This window comes from Oncorhynchus keta, chromosome 17, assembly GCF_023373465.1.
Source record: "Oncorhynchus keta strain PuntledgeMale-10-30-2019 chromosome 17, Oket_V2, whole genome shotgun sequence".
Classification (NCBI taxonomy): Eukaryota; Metazoa; Chordata; class Actinopteri; order Salmoniformes; family Salmonidae; genus Oncorhynchus; species Oncorhynchus keta.
The window spans coordinates 20,999,825-21,027,452 of record NC_068437.1 but is presented as its reverse complement, the minus strand read 5'-3'; the positions used below and the strand labels follow the sequence as shown (position 1 = coordinate 21,027,452).

General features: G+C 44.2%; 2 protein-coding genes and 1 pseudogene across 2 annotated transcripts in view; 1 reads left to right on the top strand and 2 right to left on the bottom strand.

Moving 5' to 3' along the window:
* Nucleotides 1–885: 885 nt before the first annotated feature.
* LOC118396240 (interleukin-17C-like) lies at nt 886–4,446 on the bottom strand. Its single transcript, XM_035790336.1, has 4 exons — nt 4,421–4,446; nt 1,744–1,768; nt 1,342–1,595; nt 886–1,135 (listed from the first exon to the last, which is right to left on the bottom strand). Exons 1-4 carry the CDS (start codon nt 4,444–4,446, stop codon nt 886–888), a joined length of 555 nt encoding a protein of 184 aa, XP_035646229.1.
* A 36-nt stretch (nt 4,447–4,482) lies between these two features.
* On the top strand, nt 4,483–5,711 carry LOC127908177 (piggyBac transposable element-derived protein 4-like; annotated as a pseudogene).
* Nucleotides 5,712–10,164: 4,453 nt separating this feature from the next.
* LOC118396623 (zinc finger CCCH domain-containing protein 18-like) overlaps nt 10,165–27,628 on the bottom strand; it is a 34,885-nt gene continuing 17,421 nt past the window's right edge. Inside the window, exons 13-20 of the mRNA XM_035790925.1 lie at nt 26,221–26,401; nt 25,417–25,484; nt 14,648–14,758; nt 13,153–13,352; nt 12,795–13,024; nt 12,290–12,389; nt 11,949–12,048; nt 10,165–11,220 (exon numbers count right to left, since the gene is read on the bottom strand). Coding sequence (XP_035646818.1) covers nt 11,019–11,220; nt 11,949–12,048; nt 12,290–12,389; nt 12,795–13,024; nt 13,153–13,352; nt 14,648–14,758; nt 25,417–25,484; nt 26,221–26,401 — 1,192 coding nt within the window. The 3' untranslated portion in view covers nt 10,165–11,018. The remainder of the gene's footprint in view (nt 11,221–11,948; nt 12,049–12,289; nt 12,390–12,794; nt 13,025–13,152; nt 13,353–14,647; nt 14,759–25,416; nt 25,485–26,220; nt 26,402–27,628) is intronic.

Genomic DNA, 27,628 nt, shown 5'->3' with positions numbered 1-27,628 from the left:
GTAATAATGCAGCGTTTTCCATTGCGCGTTTTTTTGTTTAGTCTATTTAATAACGTTATTATACATTATGACCCCCATGAAGCTAAACCAATATTTAATCCTAAATTAATTAACCTTGTCTACTGATCAAGTGGTCAAGTTTATTGGTCAAGTGTATAGAAAATCTGTGATTCTTGAATGTGTAGGCTGGACAAAATAAAGCAAGAGGGGCAGATATTTCATTAGGCATCTTTATTAAGGAATCAACAATAAAATCCCATAAATGATGCTACATTTCTATAAATGCATCACTACCAATCAATATCCATGGATATATATATATAAATATAAAAAAATGTAACCTTAATTTAACTAGGCAAGTCAGTTAAAAACAAATTCTTGGCCTACACTAGCCAAACCCGGACAACACTGGGCCAATTGTGCGCCGCCCAATTTTGGCCGGTTGTGATACAGCCTGGATTCGAACCAGGGTGTCTGTAGTGACACCCCAAGCACTGAAATGCAGTGCCTTAGACCGCTGCGCCACTCGGGAGCCTGTGGAGCAGCTGATGGGAAAACAACAACAGAAGAACACATTGATGTTGAAAGGAATAGACAGGCCTATTAACAAAAGTCACCAAAAACCATATATAAAGAAACAGATTTAGAACATAGCTAGTTCAATAAATAGTCAATAGATCATTAAATAAATACAATCTTGAAACATAAATACTGTACAGAAATAATTTGGTCTCATATAAAAATGCATGTATTCTCTATAGCTTATTATCCATAAGCATATTAAGTGCAATACTTTCAATAGTGTAAGTGCATTTGAAAAACAAACAACAAAATGTGAAACATGTCAGGACAGTTTGTCTAAAAACTGTCCTCTATGAGAGGCAATCATATCCTACTCCTGACACAGGTGCAGGCAATGGGCACTTTGACAAAGTGTGATGTAAGTGAGTATTTTTCTGGGTTGTTCAGGCATACGGTCTTCATCAATACCATCTGGGTTTGCTCTATAGGCACAGAGTTATATGCATGATGTTGGGCCCTGTGGTGTCCGGGCCCTTTAATGACGAGGCATCCCTCGCATAGACATTCAGCAACAACAATCTTTTCGTGGAATCGTCCCTCCATGCTATCGATGCTAAGGGAAAAGTGGCAATCCAGTTATCAAAATAGCCAATTATTAATTAATGAAAATTGCTATCCAAAAATGTATTTCGAAACCATATGGCATGCACATTTACTCAAATTATGTTATTGTCAGACTGACAATATTATGGATGCATGGTTAAAACAATGTTCGACCTATCAAAAGGTATTTACTTAGAGGAGAACGAGATGCCTTACCTGTACCGCCAGGGGGAGACTGAACGATTGTTGTAGTCTACTGACTGTGAACGAAGCACAGTGGGGCAGGTCTTCTTCATACCCAGTTTGTGATACTGTGATTCATTAATATGAACATCTGTCTGGTACCGGTTTCGTTGAAGGATCTTGAGAGCTCTATGCTCCAGTTTTTCTGTACTGAAGCATCCCTTATACTTGTGTGCCTCTGCTGTCCATTTACATTTAGCAATAACAAGTCCAAGTAAAATTAGAGTCTGCAAAGGAATGATGAAATAAATGAAAAACATTTGGAAATTTCCATTTGAAAAAGGCCTATCCATCTAATGATGGATTAGAAGGCAACCCAACATGAATTGAGGTGTATACACTTCATTCCATCAGGGCAGTTAATCTCTCACTTACCTGCATAATATTGAATAGGCCTGGCCTGTTAAAATATCAAATATCTTGCTAGAGGAGCCCAGGTGCTTTTGCTCGGTTTGTGCCATCATGCCCATGCTCCTACACAATTTATAGGCAAGTCTACTATCTGCTTGGGGAAATCCACATGTAGGAGGAAATGGAATATTGAGTTCCCTGCATCCTCTTTCCTACAGTGAGTGTCTACATTAAGATTACATCACCTGTTATTAAATTCATTTATATGAACTCATGTGATTTATACTATAGCTTATACACATTGATTTTTTTTATCTGATGTAATTACTATATTGACGCTGACGATAGATCTAATATCAGACAACCTGCATCCCCTAGTCATTTATGACTGACAATAATCTTACTGACATGTTCTCAGTCAAGACAGAAGCTAGGAATTATGAAGAAATGTAACAAAACTGTTCATTAATACATACAATGCTAAAACTGATTTGATCTGCATCCATCTATAAATGTAGCCTAATTGTGGCTTATCCTACTACACCTTTTCACAGTTTTCTACTCATAATAAATGTAACAATGTATTAAATTATAATTTTCTTATATTATGGTTAATTTAGTTGTTAGACCAATAGGCTTTTGCTTTGCTGATGATTTTACTTTGTTCTTCAGAACATGATGCTTAAATTCTCAATACAGTATATTTAGCTGCTTCACTAGGAAACCTCATCAGCCTTCCCACAAGACCACAACTTTCTCCTGCAACCTGGGTCTTCCCACTCTGATGCAATCAATGGTTTTCATCAGGACGGCCACTTCAACTGGGTTTTTTTTCTTTCAAGTGTGTGATTATAGAGAACAAATTAACATTGATGTGAAGTATTGCTTTTTTTCCTCCAGCTCTTCTCAAGTGATAAACTGTTTTATTTGTCCCACATTTTTAGTTGACACAGGAGTGTATGTTTGTGCTTTTGTGACAAAATGCTTCTAAATAATGTATTTTGATAAAGCAAAACCATCTGAGCCTTTTCCTTCTCTCCAGACCCCCCATCGGATCCTTTTCCTTCACTACCATCAAATCAAATCAAATTGTATTTGTCACATGCGCCGAATACAACCGTAAAATGCTTAGTTACAAGCCCTTAACCAACCATTTCAGTTCACACTGAGCAAGTCGATGCCACAGAGTTCCGAAAGTATTTCTAATCTGTGTTTTTCCTGATTGAATTCTTTCCAACAAAGGTGGTTCTTGAACAGCATGATGTGTTTGTACAGCAGTGAGAGATAGGCATACAATAATGCCTTATCAGTGCATTGTAATAAACTATCAGGTGAGATTGTCAAAATGCCAGGTATTCTCACCATCAAGCCAATACATAGGCAAAGAGAAATCTGAAAAGGGTTCCACATGGTACAGTAAACTGTCAGAAGTCAACATGCTTCATTATAAATAGGTAGTTTTCTTTGTGATAAAGTAGAAGTTCCCTCCATCTGCAAGCTAATGAGCTATCATGCAGATAAACTACTAGTGTGTTTCTTCTAATACATTCTGGTCATGATGGAACTGACCCTAGACTATCAATCTGCCACTGAGTAATATGTCTAAGAGATACAAATCTGCCACTTTATAAAGGCTCGGTGAAAAGATGAGTCTAGCCCAATAAGGGCAAGTACCATGAACTTTCCAATGATCAAACCCCTGCCCCAAAGAGCAAACATATTAAATAAATAGACTTGTACAATGGAACTTTCCAATGCTGGTACCTTGAACTTTCCAATGTCTATTTCACTTTCCAATAATAAAATGTTAAATCAGTAGATTTTCACCATTGACCAGTTCAGCTGGGCTCACATTTCCACCTTACTAACTTTCAGTAAATTATCATGACATGTCACCTCCATGGAAACACATTTAATCTTAACCCTCCCGCTGTCCTCTGGTCATTTTGACCCCACACATTGTTGACCCTCCCGCTGTCCTCTGGTCATTTTTACCCCACACATTGTTGACCCTCCCGCTGTCCTTGGGTAATTTTGACCCAACACGACACTGTGTTGTTCTCGGGTCATTTTGACCCAACACGACACTGTGTTGTTCTCGGGTCATTTTGACCCGACACGACACTGTGTTGTTCTCGGGTCATTTCGAACCCACACAGTGTTGACCCTCCCGCTGTCCTCGGGTCATTTTGACCCGACACTACAGCAGTGAAAACAATCACCTCCATGATATTATGCAACTTGAAATTTGATGACTTGTCCTAGACTGAACCCAGTACTACAAAAGTGAATGGGTACATGTCCGTACATGTCCAGACGTGGAGCAGTGAGAACAATCCCCTTTAGGATATTATTCAACTTGACATTGTCACGACTTCCGCCGAAGTCGGTTCCTCTCCTTGTTTGGGCGGCGTTCGGCGGTCGACATCACTGGTCTTCTAGCCATCGCCGATCCACTTTTCATTTTCAGATTTGTTTTGTCTTGCTTTCCCGCACACCTGGTTTACATTCCCTCATTATTTGACGTGTATTTCACCCTCTGCTCCCCCCATGTCTGTGTGTGGAATTGTTTGTTGTTACGTGTATGTGCCCAGTAGTACAGTATGAGTAGTACAAAAGTGAAATGTTGCCTTTCTTCATGTATCCATGAAAGCTGTAGGAAGCAACAGATACTAATATTGTTATGGGTACATTTCCGTACATGTCCAGACAAGTCCGTCCGTACATGTCGGGACATGTGGTCTTGTCCAAGGTGCTGAAACAATGACAGTGTGTTTCACTGCTGAACAGGTTCTAGAAAATATTTTTTCAAATGTCCAGCAAGACTCCTCTGATTCTGAAGAGGAAGTGAAGGATGTGTCAGAAGATGAAGATGGGGAGGAATACAACCCAGAGCACAATGCATCATCTTCAGAAGAAGAGGAAGAAGAAGAACTCCCTCAAGCTAAAAGAGAGATTTTCCTGTCAAAAAACGGCAAAATCAAATGGTCCTCAGTAGCATATCACTACCAGGGCAGGATGGCAGAGCATAAGGGCCTGGAGATGACCCTGGGACCCACAACGTATGCCATTTCCCATGCCCATGACATGGCCTCGACATTCTACCTGTTCATCACACAGGCAATAGAAAAAATCATCCTGGACATGACAAATCTGAAGGGGTTTCGAAAATATGGAGACAGCTGGAAAGGGATTGATGAGACTGACCTGCATGCCTACATAGGGCTGCTAATCTTAGCAGGTGTATACAGGTCCCGAGGTAAGGCTGCAGCTAGTCTATGGGATGCAGAGTGGAAGGGCGATTTTCCGTGCCACCATGCCACTCAAACTCTTTCACACTTACTCAAGACTGCTACGATTTGATGACCGTGAGTCAAGACCTGTAAGACGTGCGACAGACAAACTGGCAGCCATAAGAGAGGTCTGAGAGCGGCTGCCAGTCCTCTACAACCCAGGGCCTGACGTGACAGTGGATGAGCAACTGGTTACATTCAGAGGTAGTGTATATAGGTTTCTTCCTAGGTTCTGTCCTTTCTCGGGAGTTTTTCCTAGCCACTGTGCTTCTACACTTGCATTGCTTGCTGTTTGGGGTTTTAGGCTGTGTTTCTGTACATCACTTTGAGATATCAGCTGATGTAAGAAGGGCTTTATAAATAAATATCAAATTATATATATATAATAAAAGGGATTTTCACTACTGACGTCCGTGACTGTTTCTGTGTGACACCGATACTAATAATTACCCACGATGCCAATCTCTTCTTGCCAAAGGACGTTGTCCTTTCCGGCAGTACATGTCCAGCAAGCCAGCAAAATATGGCATCAATTCATGGGTGGCCTGCGACGCCAAATCCAGCTACGCTTGGAAGATGCAAGTCTACACCGGGAAGCCAACCAGTGGAGGCCCAGAGAAGAACCAGGGGATGCGGGTTGTGCTTGATGTGACAGAGGGACTGAGGGGTCACAATGTCACATGCGACAATTTCTTCACCTCTTATTTTTATTTATTTATTTTATTTAACCTTTATTTAACCAGGTAGGCAAGTTGAGAACAAGTTCTCATTTACAATTGCGACCTGTCCAAGATAAAGCAAAGCAGTTCGACAGATACAACGACACAGAGTTACACAAGTCAATAATACAGTATAAACAAGTCTATATACGATGTGAGCAAATGAGGTGAGAAGCAAAGTAAATACAATATAGCAAGTAAAACACTGGAATGGTAGTTTTGCAATGGAAGAATGTGCAAAGTAGAAATAAAAATAATGGGGTGCAAAGGAGCAAAATAAATAAATAAATTAAATACAGTTGGGAAGAGGCAGTTGTTTGGGCTAAATTATAGGTGGGCTATGTACAGGTGCAGTAATCTGTGAGCTGCTCTGACAGTTGGTGCTTAAAGCTAGTGAGGGAGATTAGTGTTTCCAGTTTCAGAGATTTTTGTAGTTTGTTCCAGTCATTGGCAGCAGAGAACTGGAAGGAGAGGCGGCCAAAGAAAGAATTGGTTTTGGGGGTGACTAGGGTGATATACCTGCTGGAGCGTGTGCTACAGGTGGGAGATGCTATGGTGACCAGCGAGCTGAGATAAGGGGGGACTTTACCTAGCAGGATCTTGTAGATGACATGGAGCCAGTGGGTTTGGCGATGAGTATGAAGCGAGGGCCAGCCAACGAGAGCGTACAGGTCGCAATGGTGGGTAGTATATGGGGCTTTGGTGACAAAACGGATTGCACTGTGATAGACTGCATCCAATTTGTTGAGTAGGGTATTGGAGGCTATTTTGTAAATGACATCGCCAAAGTCGAGGATTGGTAGGATGGTCAGTTTTACAAGGGTATGTTTGGCAGCATGAGTGAAGGATGCTTTGTTGCGAAATAGGAAGCCAATTCTAGATTTAACTTTGGATTGGAGATGTTTGATATGGGTCTGGAAGGAGAGTTTACAGTCTAACCAGACACCTAAGTATTTGTAGTTGTCCACGTATTCTAAGTCAGAGCCGTCCAGATTAGTGATGTTGGACAGGCGGGTAGGTGCAGGTAGCGATCGGTTGAAGAGCATGCATTTAGTTTTACTTGCATTTTAGAGAAATTGGAGGCCACGGAAGGAGAGTTGTATGGCATTGAAGCTTGCCTGGAGGGTTGTTAACACAGTGTCCAAAGAAGGGCCAGAAGTATACAGAATGGTGTCGTCTGCGTAAAGATGGATCAGAGACTCACCAGCAGCAAGAGCGACCTCATTGATGTATACAGAGAAGAGAGTCGGTCCAAGAATTGAACCCTGTGGCACCCCCATAGAGACTGCCAGAGGTCCGGACAGCAGACCCTCCGATTTGACACACTTCTCTATCAGAGAAGTAGTTGGTGAACCAGGCGAGGCAATCATTTGAGAAACCAAGGCTGTCGAGTCTGCCGATGAGAATGTGGTGATTGACAGAGTCGAAAGCCTTGGCCAGATCAATGAATACGGCTGCACAGTAATGTGCAGAAAAATGCTTATTGAAATTCTCAATTATGGTGGATTTAACAGTGGTGACAGTGTTTCCTATCTTCAGTGCAGTGGGCAGCTGGGAGGTGTTCTTATTCTCCATGGACTTTACAGTGTCCCAGAACATTTTTGAGTTAGTGTTGCAGGAAGCAAATTTCTGCTTGAAAAAGCTAGCCTTGGCTTTTCTAACTGCCTGTGCATAATGGATTCTAGCTTCCCTAAACAGCTGCATATCACGGGGGCTGTTCGATGCTAATGCAGAACGCCATAGGATGTTTTTGTGTTGGTTAAGGGCAGTCAGGTCTGGGGAGAACCAAGGGCTATATCTGATCCTGGTTCTAAATTTCTTGAATGGGGCATGTTTATTTAAGATGGTTAGGAAGGCATTTAAAATCAATATCCAGGCATCCTCTACTGACGGGATGAGATCAATATCCTTCCAGGATACCCCGGCCAGGTCGATTAGAAAGGCCTGCTCGCTGAAGTGTTTCAGGGAGCGTTTGACAGTGATGAGTGGAGGTCGTTTGACCGCTGACCCATTACGGATGTAGGCAATGAGGCTGTGATCGCTGAGATATTGGTTGAAGACAGCAGAGGTGTATTTAGAGGGCAAGTTGGTTAGGATGATATCTATGAGGGTGCCCGTGTTTAAGGCTTTGGGGAGGTACCTGGTAGGTTCATTGATCATTTGTGTGAGATTGAGGGCATCAAGTTTAGATTGTAGGATGGCTGGGGTGTTAAGCATGTTCCAGTTTAGGTCGCCTTGCAGCACGAGCTCTGAAGATAGATGGGGGGCAATCAGTTCACATATGGAGTCCAGAGCACAGCTGGGGGCAGAGGGTGGTCTATAGCAGGCAGCTTTAAAAGTAGAAGTTCAAATTGTTTGGGTACAGACCTGGATAGTAGGACAGAACTCTGCAGGCTTTGCAGTAGATTGCAACACCGCCCCCTTTGGCAGTTCTATCTTGTCTAAAAATGTTGTAGTTTGGAATTAAAATTTCAGAATTTTTGGTGGTCTTCCTAAGCCAGGATTCAGACACAGCTAGAACATCCGGGTTGGCAGAGTGTGCTAAAGCAGTGAGTAGAACAAACATAGGGAGGAGGCTTCTAATGTTAACATGCATGAAACCAAGGCTATTACGGTTACAGAAGTCGTCAAAGGAGAGCGCCTGGGGAATAGGAGTGGAGCTAGGCACTGCAGGGCCTGGATTCACCTCTACATTGCCAGAGGAACATAGGAGGAGTAGAATAAGAGTGCGGCTAAAAGCAATAAGAATTGGTCGTCTAGAACGTCTGGAACAGAGAGTAAAAGGAGGTTTCTGGGGGCGATAAAATAGCATCAAGGTATAATGTACAGACAAAGGTATGGTAGGATGTGAATACAGTGGAGGTAAACCTAGGTATTGAGTGATGATGAGAGAGATATTGTCTCTAGAAACATCATTGAAACCAGGAGATGTCATTGCATGTGTGGGTGGTGGAACTAATAGGTAAGGATAAGGTATAGTGAGCAGGACTAGAGGCTCTACAGTGAAATAAGCCAATAAACACTAACCAGAACAGCAATGGACAAGGCATATTGACATTAAGGAGAGGCATGCTTAGTCGAGTGATCAAAAGGGTCCGGTGAGTGGAGAGGTTGGTTGGGGGTCACGGCGATTTAGACAGCTAGCCAGGCCATCGGTAGCAAGCTAGCATAGGATGGAGGTCTGTTATTAGCCACCTCTTGCGTTCCGTCAGTAGATTAGTGGGGTTCCGTGTGGTAGAGGGGATTAATCCAAATCACACAACAACAAAAATAAAAACAATAGATATAGTTATAGAGGCCCAAGAAGAAAACATAATAATAATAAAAATAAATAAATAAATAGTCCGATTGTCTATTCAGATAGCAGCCGATAAGACAGCTAACGGTTAGCAGATCCCTGAGATCCCACCTGCACTGCTTGCGTCAAGGACAGAGAGGTCTTCTCATCAAGGTTTGCCTTCACGCCCACCACCACTCTAGTTTCCTACCTCCCAAAGAAAAACAAGAATGTGTTACTTCTGAGCACACTGCGCACAGAGGCTGAAATTAGCCATCGCCAGGACAGGAAGCCAGCCATGATCCTAAATCACCTAAATAAGGTGATTGGAACATACAGCTGCAGAAGGATGACTGCCCGCTGGCCCCTGGTCATCTTCCACAACATCATTGATGTTTCCTCCTACAATACCTTTGTGATATGGAGAGAGAACAACTCTTGCTGGATAACTCGTAAGCGCAACAAGAAGAGGGTGTTTGTCGAGCAGCTGGGAAAGGCACATGTAACTCCATTCATCAAAAGAAGGGAGCGTCTCCCCCGCAGACGCATCTGCAGCAGTTGTGAAAGCTGTTCAGAGGGCCAGCTCTCATGATCAACCTGAGGAGCCACTAGCCACTGCCCCAGCTGGGGCAAGTAAGAGGTGTCAGATCTGCCCACCAAAGCACTCTACAATGCATACTGTGTGCTGCAGGTGTAAGAAATATATCTGCAAAGGCTGTGCACATGCATACTGTCACACATGTGCTCATTGGGGGTTTGGTCAAGGCGGGTCAGTTTGACCCGGGGTGTATACAGAATATGAGGACAACCGGAGGGGTAAGATAGCTAGGTGGGACAACCACAAATCTTAGTCATTATTAAAGTAGGTGCTAGTAGGGGCAAAAAAAGTTAACGTGATGTCCTTGCCCCACCATTGAAAGCATTGTGTCCTGCCCATTGACATGCATACAATCTGCAGTAATCATGATGAGATAGTCAAGGTGTTTTAATTATATTTGGTAGTGAAAATGTATGTTAACATGCAGTACATGAAGCGCCATCTCTTGTGAGAAACGATATGAAACAAGCAATTCAAGAATTGATTCATCCAAAGTCATGTAGGATCGTGGAAACGTAGCAGAGTGAGGGTGTGGAGAGAAGGAATTGGCTCAGATGGTTTTGCTTTATCAAAATAGTTTATTTAGAAGCCTTTTGTCACAAAAGCACAAACATACACTCCTGTGTCAACTAAAAATGTGGGACAAATAAAACAGTTTATCACTTGAGAAGAGCTGGAGAAAAAAAAAGCAATTTGTCAATTTGTTCTCTATAATCATACACTTGAGAAAAAAAAGGGTGCTTGTCATATGCTCACTATGATTGAAAACAGTATGTAAAATACACACTGTAAGATAACACAATGCACAGACCTAGAAGAGGAAAAGTAATTGGTTAAGATGTGACCACCATGAACAAGAGGTCCTTTGAGCTTGTTCAATGTTTCTCAGTCTGAATGAATACAGAAGCTAAATGTTTGTACAGAGAACCAGATGGGAGCCTAGAAGCGGTTTCCAGGATTTTTAGAATCGAACAGGGCAAGACCAATTCCAACCCCAAAATAACAACAAAAAATCGATAAAAATAAGACATGAGAGATATGAGACAGTAAAAGGGGCAGACCGAGAGAGTGGATCAAAAGTATATAAATTCACCTTATCATTGAGACAATGTCAATATTCTCCTTTCTTATTAAACAGACAAGAGAGCAACAATGACACCCTGCTACTAAATTTCTTCAGTACTGTAAAATCATCAAGACAACCTCTCTCTGAGGGCAAACAAGCAAAAATGTTTTGGTGGCCATTTTGTCGAAGAACAATTACACAATAGCCTTTACATTTTGGGACAGAAACCTTTTTAAAATCTCCAGAGAACGCTAGGCGTCATGAACGGGATTGGTGATTTTATGTCCCTTGATGCTTGTAGTTGCCTGGGTGACTTGGGCAGACAGGCGGGCGAGCAGGGTGAGGGTTATTTCCCAGGGATCTTGGCCCTCTTGCGGGCAATGGCGTCCTCCACAGCTTTGAGCTGTTTCAGCAGCTCCTCACGGCGGGACAGTGTGCTGCTAGGCTTGCCTGAGCCCGGGCCGCCTGGGGGCTGCTTGCCTGAGCCCGATGACAACCCCCCTGGACCTTTCCCAGACGACTTGGGTGGTGGGGACAGAGGACGTTTTCTAAACAGGGAAATAACAAGGTTGGGTTTAGAGCCACAAGCCTATGACAATTTACAAGGGTTATCATGAGGATACATCTACCAGGGTAGAGACGATACCTGTAGATTTGGCTCACATTGTGTGAGTTTTCTATATGGTGTGGCACCATGGTCACATGCCCTGTGTATTATTGGTGTTTATAAACTGGGTGGTTCGAGGCCTGAATGCTGATTGGCCACTAGATTTCCAACTAAGGAAGTCTCTTTAGCTTTACAGCATTGTGTCAGGTTCACTGTTGCCCTCCTTACACACTTGAACATAAAACAAGTATTGATTTGTCAAACCAGACCATTTCTATGACAAAACATTCAATTACGTGGGTAAACAGTTTATATTAGCAATAAGGCACCCCTGGGCTTTGTGGTTTATGGCCAATATACGGGCCAATATACGGGCCAATATACGGTAAGGGCTGTGTACAGGCACGCTGTGTCATGCATAAGAATAGCCCTTAGCCGTGGTATATTTGCCATATACCACACCCCCTCGGGCCTTATTGCTTAAATATCATATACTTCTGGGATTCCACTTTCGTGACTTGATCCACATTCAAAACAAAGGCTTGTGGTTGCTCTAAAATCTTAAAATGACATCACTACTGCAGTGGAGAAGGGCAGCACCAACAAAGAGGTGGCAGGTTGGGGTTGTGTGTGTGATCTGGGGTGAGATGCAGCACAGAGGGCACCTACCTTTCTCCCGGTGGGGGCATGGGACGAGGGCCCTGGCCTCTAGGCCGGTCCATTCTAGGAGAGAGTGGGGGCCGTCCAGGCATCCTCCTGTCACCACGACCTGCAGGACATTGAGGGGAAGTTGATTACCAACAATACAACAGGGACGTGTGGACAGATCATAGAGAATGCAGCCTATTGTGAGGTTTCTCTGGTGTTGGATTTCCACATTTGGGTTAACTGAACCACATATTTGTGTGTGTGTGTGTGTGTGTGTGTGTGTGTGTGTCTGTGTGTGTGTGTGATTTCCCTGGAAAGAACACATTCATCCCTGACTTTTCTGGACAGTTTGAGGCCCTCACCTCTCTCAGGAGACATTGCTATCCTCTTGCTGAGGGGAGAGGTCGGCCTGTCCTTGTCTGAAGGCATGTATCGCTTCCTGTTACCCCGCTCTGCCTGCTGCTACAGAGTGAGAGAGAGCCATGGTTCGTCAGACATTCAACAAGCACCAAATGCAAAATGGAGTACATTAAATTGAGATCAAATCACATCTTAAATGGTGGTATTCAAATAATGTTTGTTTTTCAGTTAACCGAGAGTAAATGTTAGCGAAAACAAAAGTATTGTATACAGAGGCTTGATAATAATATATCTACTTATTCAGTCTCACTGATAACATCACACGAGTATGAGGAAGTCAGACACTGACTGTCCTTCCCCAAAGTCAAAACCCTGTAATGACATCAGTGTCACAGGGTGTGATATTAGTGTAACTCGTATCTACATACTCTTCAGAGAACTTCAAAGACTCATCACTTGTAGTCTACCTGGGTTGGGGACTTCCAAAAGTAATCCAGTACTAGTCACCTTGTTGAGGAGCGTGAGTTTGATGTCTTTGTGCTGGCCGTAACCTCCAGGGGGACCCATGGGAGGTCCGTGCGGCGGGTGCATGGGGTGGCCTCCAGGACCATGGCCCCTGCTGCCAGGCCCAGACCTGGGCATGGGACCGTGAGTGTTTCTGGGAGGGAGGCCTGAGGGATCCATCTTCCTCCGGTCCTCCCTGGGGGGATGGGGCTCATCTTTCTTAGTGGGCTTCCCTGTGTGGAGAGCACTACGTATGTCACCAACAACCAATAAATGCTGCGATTCTGTTATGGCTGTGTCACACCAACCTAAACACAATACAGAGTGAGTCAAGAGTCTATAACAAAAGCCTGACCACTACCTTTGTCCTTGTTGGGGCCCCTGTCCCGTGGGGGGCCCCTCTCCTTGCGTGCATGGGTGTGTCCTGGGGTTGGGGAGCGGGAGCTGGCTGACGACACAGGGCTGGCCAGGTCGGCGTACATGTCATCTGAGTCAGCGCTCCTCACAGAGCTGCTGCTGGAGGCCGAGGACACGCTAGACACACTGCTCACACTCAGAGACCTGCACAGAGACCACACAGAACACAGGGAAAGAGACTCAGTGCTGCGCCACAAAAACACATTGTTTACACGTAGTTTCACTCATACATCACAGTAAAAATATATATATTTTAGAGTGAGAAAAAAGTTGATTACAACACACACGTACAGAGGGTAACAAATGAGTGAATGGTGGGGCAACATGGAGAAGAAATCAATCAAACAGATGAATTACAGTTAATAGGAATGAAGAGAAGCAGATGTATAGGGGGGAAAAAGGATAATAAAATTGACGTAGTACCTGGATTTTCTACAAAGTTGACCAGTGGATACATAGCAAGAAGAGAGAAAGGATTCAATACATGTCCGTCTCAAAGTGCTTTACTAAACACCATAATTGCCAGCTTTTAAAGCAATCATATCTGGCTTTCTATATGTAGTTTGTTCAGTGTGGTATTAAAAGAAACCAAGTAACAATCATATCCACATATTGTCGATTTGGAGGATTACCAATATCCTAATAATTAAGCTGTGGGCGAAGGAATACCTGTTCAGCATCACTTCCTCAGACGTTACGTTGTAGTTTATTCTGTATTTGTGTGTAAACCAGTGCAATGCTCATTTATCCTAAGGTGTAAAGTACTTAAGTAAAAATACTTGAAAGTACTACTTAAGTAGTTTTTTGGGGGGTATCTGTACTTGACTATTTAAATTTGACAACTTTTACATTAACACATTCCTAAAGAAAATGTTATTTTTTCATTTTCCCGACACCCAAAAGTACTCGTTACATTTTGAATGATTAGCAAAGATAGGAAAATGGTCTAATTCACACACTTGCTTCGTTTGTAAATTATGATTGAGTGTTGGTGTGCCCCTGGCTATCCGTAATTTAATAATAATGGTGCCATCTGGTTTGCTTAATATACATTTTGTTTTACCTTTATTTAACTAGGCAAGTCAGTTAAGAACAAATTCTTATTTACAATGACGGCCTACCGGGGAACAGTGGGTTAACTGCCTTGTTCAGGGGCAGAACAACAGATTTTGACCTCGTCAGCTCAGGGATTCGATCCAGCAACCTGGCCCAACGTTCTAACCACCAGGCTACCTGCCGCCCCATTCCCAATATAAGGAATTTGAGTATATTTTACTTAAGTATATTTTAGCAATTACTTTTACTCAAGTAGTATTTTAGTGGGTGACTTTCACTTTTACTTCTATTAAGGTATCTTTACTTTTACTCAAGTATGACACTTGGGTACTTTTCCACCACCATATTTACCCAGTAGTGGAAGTAGGATCTGTTATTTCTACCTGGACTTCTTGGACCCGGAAGGTGAGATGGTTGCAGAGGAGGAGTGGGATCTTGAGCGAGAGCTGGAGCCAGAGTAACTACTGCCACTCACACTGCCACTGACCGTCTGCCTGGAGCAGGGGAATAGAAAGACAGGAGAGGAAAGATCAGCATACTTTTAATAGCAGATTGTACATCACTGTAACAACGCATCAGTCCCATTGCATACTTGGCAAGGGGTTATAAGTTCATATAATAGAAAACAAACTACTGTCCCTGCAGAGGAGGAATGGAGTCTGGTATCACATATGACGGAAGATTTTAGTCAGAGCAGGAGTGTTGTTGTAGAATGACTGTGAGAAGGCCACTTCTGGTGACTTTTTAAAAGGACATTCTACTCCAAAATGCATGAATATTTAATTATATTGCCACCAACTGAAATAGAACTGATGGGTGTCTCTTCACTGTAGGGAGATTATGAGGAGCAAGCGGTGGCTGTGCACTCGAGGCTCTCATTCGCGCCACTGCTCTCTGTTTACTTATATACATTGTAACTTGCCACTGATCTTAAAGGGATAATGTGAGATTTTTGCATGGCTCTGCGTGCAGTTCGAAGTTAGTGTTAGCGCAATGACTTGAGTCTAGCATAGCTAGATGTTAGAAACAGTTAGAAACAGCGCCAACGCTCGTTAGCGACTTCCTTCTAACTGCACACAGAGACAAATGGTATCCATGAGTTCATGATTTAATAGCCAAAATATCACCATATCCCTTTAAAAGCGCGTCCCGGCAGATTTGTTTTGTAAATATAGAAGAAACACTAACATAAACTGACTGACAATACAAGTTCACCCGAGAGGAAAACCCAAGAAACAGCCTACAATAGCATGTCTTCAAGTCCTACTCATCTTATTAACAAGCTGTCCTACTCCACTTGCCAAACTAAGCAACATATAATATTTTGTTAAACCATGAACAGACAGAGTAGTGCCAGGTTGTGGAATACAATCTGCACTACGTGAATAGTTCCATTGAAGCTATTCTGATACCACATGAGATCTGTGCAATCAATCAATTATATTACTGTACTTCCTACTTCCGTGTCCTCAGAGGATGCGCAGACCAGCTGGCTGGAGTGTTTACAGAGATAATCAATCTCTCCCTATCCCAGTCTGCTGTCTCCACTTGCTTCAAGATGTCCACCACTGTACCCAAGAAAGCAAAAGGTAACTGAACTAAATGACTATTGCCCCGTAGCACTCACTTCTGCCATCATGAAGTGCTTTGAGAGGCTAGTTAAGGATCATATCACCTCCACCTTACACCCAAGACCCACTTCAATTTGCTTACCACCCCAATAGATCCACAGAGGATGCAATCACCATCACACTGCCCTACTGCCCTATCCCATCTGGACAAGCGGAATACCGATGTAAGAATACTGTTCATTGACTATAGCTCAGCCTTCAACACCATAGTACCCTCCAAGCTCATCATTAAGCTCGGAGCCTATCTCTGTGCAACTGGGTCCTGGACTTCCTGACGGTCCACCCCCGGGTGGTGAAGATAGGAAACAACACCGCCACTTTGCTGATCCTCAACACAGGGTACATGCACAGCCCCCTCCTGTACTCCAGACACCAGAGAGAACATGCCCCTATACACATCAACGGGACCGCAGTGGAGAAGGTGAAAAGCTTCAAGTTCCTCTGCGTACATATCACTGATGATCTGAAATGGTCCACCCACATAGACAGTGTGGTGAAGAAAGCACAACAGCGTCTCTTCAACCTCAGGAAACTGAAGAAATTCATCTTCACCCCGTTACCATCCAGAAGAGGTGGTCAGTACAGGTACATCAAAGCTGGGACCGAGAGACTGAAAAACAGCTTCTATTTCAAGGCCATTAGACTGTTAAATAGCCATCCGTAGCCGATTACCACCCAGTTACTCAACCCTGCACCTTAGAGGCTTTTGCCCTATATACATAGACAAGGGATCACTGACCACTTTTAAAATGTTTACATGCTGCTTTACTCATCTCAAATGTATATACTGTATTCTATTCTACTGTATTTTAGTCAATGCCACTCAGACATTGCTTGTCCTAATATTGATATATTTCTTACCTCCATTATTTTACTTTAGATTTGTGTGTATTGTTGTGAATTATTAGATATTACTGCACTGTCGGAGCTAGGAACACAAGCATTACGCTACACCCGCAATAACATCTGCTAAATATGTGTATGTGACCAATTCAATTTGATTTGCCTGTTCTTGTGCCAAGTAACCATGTATAGTCGTAGCCAAACGTTTTGAGAATGAAACAATTATTAATTTTCACAAAGTCTGCTGCCTCAGTGTGTATGATGGCAATTTGCATACACTCCAGAATGTTATGAAGAGTGATCAGATGAATTGCTATTCATTGCAAAGTCCCTCTTTGCCATGCAAATGAACTGAATCCCCCAAAAACATTTCCACTGCATTTCAGCCCTGCCACTAAAGGACCAGCTGACATCATGTCAGTGATTCTCTCGATAACACAGGTGTGAGTGTTGATGAGGACACGGCTGGAGATCACTCTGTCATGCTGATTGAGTTCAAATAACAGACTGGAAGCTTCAAAATGAGGGTGGTGCTTGGAATCATTGTTCTTCCTCTGTCAATCATGGTTACCTGCAAGGAAACACATGCCGTCATCATCGCGTTGCACATAAAGGGCTTCACAGGCAAGGAAATTGCTGCCAGAAAAATTGCACCTAAATCAACCATTTTTTCATTGAATCATCAAGAACTTCAAGGAGAGTAGTTCAATTGTTGTGAAGAAGGCTTCAGGGCGCCCAAGAAAGTCCAGCAAGCGCCAGGACCGTCTCCCAAAGTTGATTCAGCTGCGGGATTGGGGAACCACCAGTACAGAGCTTGCTCAGGAATGGCAGCAGGCAGGTGTGAGTGCATCTGCACGCACAGTGAGGCGAAGACTTTTGGAGGATGGCCTGGTGTCAAGAAGGGCTGCAAAGAAGTCACTTCTCTCCAGGAATACATCAGGGACAGACTGATATTCTGCAAAAGGTACAGGGATTGAACTGTTGAGGACTGGGGTAAAGTCATTCTCTCTGATGAATCCCCTTCCCGGTTGTTTGGGGCATCCGGAAAAAAAACTTGTCCGGAGAAGACAAGGTGAGCGCTACCATCAGTCCTGTGTCATGCCAACAGTAAAGCATCCTGAGACCATTCATGTGTGGGGTTGCTTCTCAGCCAAGGCAGTGGGCTCACTCACAAATTTGCCTAAAAACACAGCCATGAATAAAGGATGGTACCAACACATCCTCCGAGAGCAACTTCTTCCAACCATCCAGGAACAGTTTGGTGACGAACAATGCCCTTTCCTGCATGATGGAGCTCCTTGCCATAGGGCAAAAGTGATAACTAAGTGGCTCAGGGAACAAAACACAGATATTTTGGGTCTATGGCCAGGAAACTCCCCAGACCTTAATCCCATTGAGAACTTGTGGTCAATCCTCAAGAGGCCGGTGGACAAACAAAACCCCACAAATTCTGACAAACTTCAAGCATGGACTATGCAAGAATGGGCTGCCATCAGTCAGGATGTGGCCCAGAAGTTAATTGACAGCATGCCAGGGTGGATTGCAGAGGTCTTGAAAAAGATGGGTCAACACTGCAAATCTTGACTCTTTGCATCAACTTCATGTAATTGTCAATAAAAGCCTTTGACACTTATGAAATGCTTGTAATTATACTTCAGTATTCTATAGTAACACCTGACAAAAATATCTAAAGACACTGAAGCAGCAAACTTTGTGGAAATTAATGTTTGTGTCATTCTCAAAACTTTTGGCCACGACTGTACATGGAGGTTGGTGATCAGTTCCAAAGCACTCTATGTAAATGAAATTAACATAAAAGCACAAATATTTGTACTTAACTACTTTTCCCATCCTTTCAATATTATAAACCACTAAAAGTGGAGATCAAAGAAAAGCATTCATACAGTAGCCTATTCAAAATGTATGCATGGTATGAATTTAAGTAATGGATCATGTTCCACTAAATAGGAGTCAAGCAAAAGTATAAAACTGTCACCCTATTAACTATGAATCATTGCTGAACAAAATGACTAACATAAAAAGTGTGGCCAAGTCCTTTTACATGGGAGGACAATGTGTCTTTAGAGATGCAGGACCACTGGACAAAATGTTTTACATGATGTTTTCCACAGGGGACACCATGCCACACACATAGAGTGAGCCTAGTGTATTCTACCAAGGCAGGCAGAGAAACCAAAGCTAGTGGCTTGCCCCCACGCTGTGCTTTCCTTCCCTTCTATAGCACAGCACCAGACCTAGGTTCTTTCTGATGAAGGCCCAGCCATAGTGTCACCTGACCCTCAGACAGAGGATAGCTCTTCCACCAACACACAGCACCAGACCTAGGTTCTTTCTGATGAAGGCCCAGCCATAGTGTCACCCTCAGACAGAGGATAGCTCTTCCACCAACACATAGCACCAGACCTTTCCACCCAGCCACACCCTCAGACAGAGGATAGCTCTTCCACCAACACACAGCACCAGACCGAGGTTCTTTCTGATGAAGGCCCAGCCATAGTGTCACCTGACCCTCAGACAGAGGATAGCTCTTCCACCAACACACAGCACCAGACCTAGGTTCTTTCTGATGAAGGCCCAGCCATAGTGTCACCCTCAGACAGAGGATAGCTCTTCCACCAACACACAGCACCAGACCGAGGTTCTTTCTGATGAAGGCCCAGCCATAGTGTCACCTGACCCTCAGACAGAGGATAGCTCTTCCACCAACACACAGCACCAGACCTAGGTTCTTTCTGATGAAGGCCCAGCCATAGTGTCACCTGACCCTCAGACAGAGGATAGCTCTTCCACCAACACACAGCACCAGACCGAGGTTCTTTCTGATGAAGGCCCAGCCATAGTGTCACCTGACCCTCAGACAGAGGATAGCTCTTCCACCAACACACAGCAATGCTCACAGAAAAGGTCCCTCCTGATGCTAATCTAGCTACCATACAAAGTGTCTTTGTGAGCTGAGGGATACCAGTCATGCAAGTTCAATAAAAATAAAACACACCCACACAAATATGCCTGGTATTAGGCCTACCTGTGAAATACAGCCTGAAAATAATGAAAACAACTTGATTTGCAAAAGATCAAAATGAGACCCAGTGAAGTCTCTAGCTAGTGGAGCAGCAACAGTGTTCACTACTAATAAGCTATAAAACTGAACAAAAATATAAACGCAACATGCAACCATTTCAAAGACTTCACTGATTTACAGTTCATATGAGGAAATGATTCATTAGGCCCTAATCTATTGATTCCGCAACTGGGAATACAGATACCAGAAAACCAGTCGGTATCTGTTTTGACCACCATTTGCCTCATGCAGCGTGACACATCTCCTTCGCATAGAGTTGATTAGGCTGTTGATTGTGGCCTGTGGAATGTTGTTCCACTCTTCTTCAATGACTGTGCTAAGTATTTTTTAACCATTCCATTGTAGATTTTGCTTTATGTTTTGGATCATTGTCTTGTTGGAAGACAAATCTCCGTCCCAGTCTCAGGTCTTTTGCAGACTCCATCAGGTTTTCTTCCAGAATGGTCCTGTATTTGGCTCCATCCATCTTCCCATCAATTTTAACCATCTTCCCTGTCCCTGCTGAAGAAAAGCAGGCCCAAACCATGATGCTGCCACCACCATGTTTGACAGTGGGGATGGTGTGTTCAGGGTGATGAGCTGTGTTGCTTTTACGCCAAACATAACGTTTTGCATTGTTGCCAAAAAGTTCAATTTTGGTTTCATCTGACCAGAGCACCTTCTTCCACATGTTTGGTGTGTCTCCCAGGTGGCTTGTGGCAAACTTTAAACGACACTTTTTATGGATATCTTTAAGAAATGGCTTTCTTCTTGCCACTCTTCCATAAAGGCCAGATTTGTGCAATATACGACTGATTGTTGTCCTATGGACAGAGTCTCCCACCTCAGCTGTAGATCTCTGCAGTTTATCCAGAGTGATCATGGGCCTCTTGGCTGCATCTCTGATCAGTCTTCTCCTTGTATGAGCTGAAAGTTTAGAGGGACGGCCAGGTCTTGGTAGATTTGCAGTGGTCTGATACTCCTTCCATTTCAATATTATCGCTTGCACAGTGCTCCTTGGGATGTTTAAAGCTTGGGAAATCTTTTTGTATCCAAATCCGGCTTTAAACTTCTTCACAACAGTATCTCGGACCTGCCTGGTGTGTTCCTTGTTCTTCATGATGCTCTCTGCGCTTTTAATGGACCTCTGAGACTATCACAGTGCAGGTGCATTTATACGGAGACTTGATTACACACAGGTGGTTTGTATTTATCATCATTAGTCATTTAGGTCAACATTGGACCATTCAGAGATCCTCACTGAACTTCTGGAGAGAGTTTGCTGCACTGAAAGTAAAGGGGCTGAATAATTTTGCACGCCCAATTTTTCCGTTTTTGATTTGTTAAAAAAGTTTGAAATATCCAATAAATGTCGTTCCACTTCATGATTGTGTCCCACTTGTTGTTGATTCTTCACAAAAAAATACAGTTTTATATCTTTATGTTTGAAGCCTGAAATGTGGCAAAAGGTCGCAAAGTTCAAGGGGGGCGAATACTTTCGCAAGGCACTGTATGTACAGTGGGGCAAAAAAAGTATTTAGTCAGTCACCAATTGTGCAAGTTCTCCCACTTAAAAAGATGAGAGAGGCCTGTCATTTTCATCATAGGTACACTTCAACTATGACGGACAAAATGCTTTTTTTCCCTTCTGAAAATCACATTCTAGGTTTTTTAATGAATTTTTTGCAAATGATGGTGGAAAATAAGTATTTGGTCATCTACAAACAAGCAAGATTTCTGGCTCTCACAGACCTGTAACTTCTTCTTTAAGAGGCTCCTCTGTCCTCCACTCGTTACCTGTATTAATGGCACCTGTTTGAACTTGTTATCAGTATAAAAGACACCTGTCCACAACCTCAAACAGTCACACTCGAAACTCCACTATGGCCAAGACCAAAGAGCTGTCAAAGGACACCAGAAACAAAATTGTAGACCTGCACCAGGCTGGGAAGACTGAATCTGCAATAGGTAAGCTTGGTTTGGAGAAATCAACTGTGGGAGCAATTATTAGGAAATGGAAGACATACAAGACCACTGATAATCTCCCTCGATCTGGGGCTCCACGCAAGATCTCATCCCGTGGGGTCAAAATGATCACAAGAACGGTGAGCAAAAATCCCAGAACCACACGGGGGGACCAACTGAATGACCTGCAGAGAGCTGGGACCAAAGTAACAAAGCCTACCATCAGTAACACACTACGCCGCCAGGGACTCCCGTCTGAAGTTTGCTAGAGAGCATTTGGATGATCCAGAAGAAGATTGGGAGAATGTCATATGGTCAGATGAAACCAAAAGTGGTCCTTCTGTAGCTCAGTTGGTAGAGCATGGTGCTTGTAACGCCAGGGTAGTGGGTTCAATCCCCGGGACCACCCATACGTAGAATGTATGCACACATGACTGTAAGTCGCTTTGGATAAAAGCGTCTGCTAAATGGCATATATTATTATTATTATTATAAAATATAACTTTTTGGTAAAAACTCAACTCGTCATGTTTGGAGGACAAAGAATGCTGAGTTGCATCCAAAGAACACCATACCTACTGTGAAGCATGGGGGTGGAAACATCATGCTTTGGGGCTGTTTTTCTGCAAAGGGACCAGGACGACTGATCCGTGTAAAGGAAAGAATGAATGAGGCCATGTATCGTGAGATTTTGAGTGAAAACCTCCTTCCATCAGCAAGGGCATTGAAGATGAAACTTGGCCGGGTCTTTCAGCATGACAATGATCCCAAACACACCGCCCGGGCAACGAAGGAGTGGCTTCGTAAGAAGCATTTCAAGGTCCTGGAATGGCCTAGCCAGTCTCCAGATCTCAACCCCATAGAAAATCTTTGGAGGAAGTTGAAAGTCCATGTTGCCCAGCAACAGCCCCAAAACAGCACTGCTCTAGAGGAGATCTGCATGGAGGAATGGGCCAAAATACCAGCAACAGTGTGTGAAAACCTTGAAGACTTACAGAAAACATTTGACCTCTGTCACTGCCAACAAAGGGTATATAACAAAGTATTGAGATAAACTTTTGTTATTGACCAAATACTTATTTTCCACAATAATTGGCAAATAAATTCATTAAACATCCTACAATGTGGTTTTGTGTTGTCTGTCATAGTTGAAGTGTACCTATGATGAAAATTACAGGCCTCTCTCATCTTTTTAAGTGGGAGAACATGCACAATTGGTGGCTGACTAAATACTTTTTTGCCCCACTGTATATACTGTATTCTATACTATTCTACTGTATCTTAGTCTATGCTGCTCTGACATTGCTTGTCCATATATTTATATATTCATTCGATTCCTTTACTTAGATTTGCGTGTATATGTTTTGAAATTGTTAGATATGACTTGTTAGACATTGCTGCACTGTCAGAACTTGAAGAACAAGCATTTCGTTACACCCACAATAACATCTGCTAAACATGTGTATGTGACCAATACAATTTGATTTGATGACAATGGGCCGTTGGATCTCGTCCCGGTATCTCTGTGCTTTCAAATTTCCATCGATAAAATGTAATTGTGTTCATTGTTCATGGCTGCCCATACCATAACCCCACTGCCACCATGAAGCAATCTGTTCACAACGTTGACATCAGCAAAACGTTCACCCACACGAAGCCATACAGGTTGTCCGACATACTACCAAATTCTCAAAAACAACATTGGAGACAGCTTATGGAAGAGAAATTAAAATTATGTTCTCTGGCAACAGATCTGGTGGACGTTCCTGCAGTCAGCATGCCAACTGCATGCTCCCTCAAAACTTGGGACATCTGTGGCATTGTGTTGCATGACAAAACTGCACATATAAACGAAACATGTAAAGTGTTTGTTCCATGTTTCATGAGCTGAAATAAAAGATCCCAGAAAATGTCCATATGCACAAAAAGCTAATTTCTTTCAAATTATATGCACAAATTTGTTTATGTCCCTGCTAGAGAGCATTTCACATTTGACAACACAATCCACCCACCTGACAGGTGTAGCATATCAAGAAGCTGATAAAACAGCATGATCATTACACAGATGCACTGTGTGCCGGGGACAATAAAAGGCCACTCTTAAATGTGCAGTTGTCACAAAATACAATGCCACAGATGTCTCAATTTAGCTAACTGCAGGAATGTCCACCAGAGCTGTTGCCAGAGAATTTAATGTTGATATCTCTACCATAAGCCACCTCCAACGTTGTTTTGGAGAATTTGTTATTACATTCAACCGGCCTCAACCGCATACGGCTCAACCGGAGCCCGGGACCTCCAAATCCGGCTTCTTCACATGCGGGATCTTTGGAGACCAGACACCCGGACAGCTGATGAAACTGAGGAGTATTTCTGTACGTAATAAAGCCCATTTGTGGGGAAAAACTCATTCTAATTGGCAGGGCCTGACTTCCAAGTGGGTAGGCCAATGTACTTACTGTGGAATGCAGTGTTCAGTTCTCGCCAGGCATAATGTGACCCATCTCATCCAAAAAGTTCAATCAAGTTTGACAAAAAGCACCTGGAAGAACATCAAGACTCTTGGAAGAATGTTCTATGTACAGATGAGTCACACGTATAACTTTTTGGATGACATGGGTCTCATTATGCCTGGTGAAAACCAAACACCGCATTCCACAGTAAGAACCTTACACCCACGGTAAAGCATGGTGGTGGTAGTGTGATGGTTTGGGGATGCTTTGCTGCCTCAGGACCTGGACGACTTGCCTTAATAGAAGGAACCATGAATTCTGCCTGCATCAGAAAATTCTACAGGAGAATGTCAGGCCCTCCGTCTGTAAGCTGAAGTCGAAGCGCAGCTGGGTCATGTAGCAAGACAATGATCCAAAACACACAATCAAGTCTACATGAAAATGGCTAAAAAGTATACACACTTGAAATTTTGCAATGGCCTAATCCCAATTGAGATGTGGCAGGACTTGACACAAGCAGTTCATACTTGAAAACCCACAAATGTTAAAGCAGTTCTGCATGGAAGAGTGGGCCAAAATTCCTCCACAGCGGTGTGAGAGACTGATCAACAACTACAGGAAGTGTTTGGTTGGAGTCATTGCAGCTAAAGGTGGCACCACCAGTTATTGAGTGTAAGGGGCAATACTTTTTCACACAGCATACCTTTGTTTACGAAATGAATTAAATAATTATTTAACTGTTGCGTTACTTGTTCACTCATGTTCCGTTTATCTAATATTAGGTTTTGGTTGAAGATCTTTTAACATCCAGTATAAAAAAAATACAAAAGTAGAGAAAATTCGAAAGGGCGTTAATACTTTTTCACAGCAATATACATGAACTAACAGCTTCGGGGAATTAATGTAATTTTAAAATTAATTTTAGTCTAGACTGAAAATACCATTATTATTATATTTTTTTCACTGGCCAAAGCGGGCCACTGACATGAATGATTGACAGGCCCGGGGGGATTCCAAAACATCCCTAGGCAAGCGGGCAGCCCTGTATGTCGAGCCCTGTTACACCTTTGTATATCATTGGATAACCTTGAGATTTCAGGTTGGCTGTGTTGAATGTGACAAAGGAACTTGTGAAAGATAGATGGCCATCTCTGACCAAATGTGTACTTCTGTCCTACCTCCTGGGTGGATTGTGCTGCTGCCGCTCCTTCCGTCGGCCCTCCCGCAGGTTGAGGGGTTTGCCCCCCTCCCGAGGTGACATGGCTCGGCCCCCCTCCCGGGGAGGCATGGCTCGGCCCCCCTCCCGGGGAGGCATGGCTCGGCCCCCCTCCCGAGGCGGCATGGGTCGGCCTCCATCTCGAGGAGGCATCGGTCGGCCCCCCTCCCGAGGAGGCACGGGTCGGCCCCCCTCCCGAGGAGGCACGGGTCGGCCCCCCTCCCGAGGAGGCACGGGTCGGCCCCCCTCCCGAGGCGGCATGGGTCGGCCACCCTCCCGAGGCGGCATGGGTCGGCCACCATCCCGAGGCGGCATGGGTCGGCCCCCTTCCCGAGGCGGCATGGGTCGGCCCCTGTCCCGAGGCGGCATGGGTCGGCCCCCCTCCCGAGGCGGCATGGGTCGGCCCCTCCCGAGGCGGCATGGGTCGGCCCCCCTCCCGAGGCGGCATGGGTCGGCCCCCCTCCCGAGGCGGCATGGGTCGGCCTCCCTGACCATCCCGAGGTGGCATGGGTCGGCCTCCCTGACCATCCCGAGGCGGCATGGGTCGGCCCCCCTCCCGAGGTGGCATGGGTCGGCCCCCCTGACCCTCCCGAGGCGGCATGGGTCGGCTCCCCTGACCCTCCCGAGGCGGCACGGGTCGGCCCCCCTGACCCTCCCGAGGCGGCACGGGTCGGCCCCCCTGACCCTCCCGAGGGGGCACGGGTCGGCCCCCCTCCCGAGGTGGCATGAGTCGGCCCCCCTCCTGAGGCGGCATGGGTCGGCCCACCTCCTGAGGCGGCATGGGTCGGCCCACCTCACGGGGCTCGCGGGAGTTGCCAGGCTTAGCCCCCTCTAGGGTGGGTTTGGGGGGTTTCCCAGGCTGGCCTGGCAGTGGTGGGCTTGGAGCCTTCTTGGGGGGAGCCTTCTCCCTACCAGGAGGGGAAGGCGCACCAGGTTTCGACGGGATGCTTGAGGATGATAAGACATTGGTTTGTTTTTTGGCATGCAGCATTTACACACGTCACATCCATGAGGGAAAAACACATGCAGTGATTCTACAGACTAATACTAGAAGCATGCTAGCTACATGTCTAAGATGAACAATACAGCATGTGCATTACATGCAAACTACCCTATTATTATGTAAGACTATGAAGTATCAATATTGATTGATCTACAGTGGGGAGAACAAGTATTTGATACACTGCCGATTTTGCAGGTTTTCCTACTTACAAAGCATGTAGAGGTCTGTAATTTGTAGGTACACTTCAACTGTGAGAGATGGAATCTAAAACAAAAATCCAGTAAATCACATTGTATGATTTTTAAGTAATTAATTAGCATTTTATTGCATGACATAAGTATTTGATCACCTACCAACGAGTAAGAATTCCGTCTCTATTAGTTTTTCTTTAAGAATCCCTCCTGTTCTCCACTCATTACCTGTATTAACTGCACCTGTTTGAACCAGTTACCTGTATAAAAGACACCTGTCCACACACTCAATCAAACAGATTCCAACATCTCCACAATGGCCAAAACCAGAAAGCTGTGTAAGGACATCAGGGATAAAATTGTAGACCTGCACAGGGCTGGGATGGGCTACAGGACAATAGGCAAGCAGCTTGGTGAGAAGGTAACAACTGTTGGCGCAATTATTAGAAAATGGAAGAAGTTCAAGATGACGGTCAATCATCCTCGGTCTGGGGCTCCATGCAAGATCTCACCTCGTGGGCCATCAATGATCATGACGTAGGTGAGGGATCAGCCCAGAACTACGCGGCAGGACCTGGTCAATGACCTGAAGAGAGCTGGGACCACAGTCTCAAAGAAAACCATTAGTAACACATGACGCCGTCATGGATTAAGATCCTGCAGTGCACGCAAGGTCCCCCTGCTCAAGCCAGCACATGTCCAGGCCCATCTGAAGTTTGCCAATGACCATCTGGATGATCCAGAGGAGGAATGTGAGATGGTCATGTGGTCCGATGAGACAAAAAAAATAGAGCTTTTTGGTCTAAACTCCACTCGCCGTGTTTGGAGGAAGAAGGAGGAGTACAACCGCAAGAACACCATCCCAACCGTGAAGCATGGAGGTGGAAACATCATTCTTTGGGGATGCTTTTCTGCAAAGGGGACAGGACGACTGCACCGTATTGAGGGGAGGATGGATGGGGCCATGTATCGCGAGATCT

What these genes read in the sequence shown, in the direction of transcription:
- LOC118396240 (XM_035790336.1), bottom strand. Translation starts at nt 4,446, where the DNA reads ATGTACGGACGGACTTGTCTGGACAT. An exon ending in GGACGGACTTGTCTGGACAT is followed by an intron (nt 1,769 to 4,420) that starts GTACGGAAATGT and finishes ATATTTTAACAG; the next exon opens with GCCAGGCCTATTCAATATTA. An exon ending in GCCTATTCAATATTATGCAG is followed by an intron (nt 1,596 to 1,743) that starts GTAAGTGAGAGA and finishes ATTCCTTTGCAG; the next exon opens with ACTCTAATTTTACTTGGACT.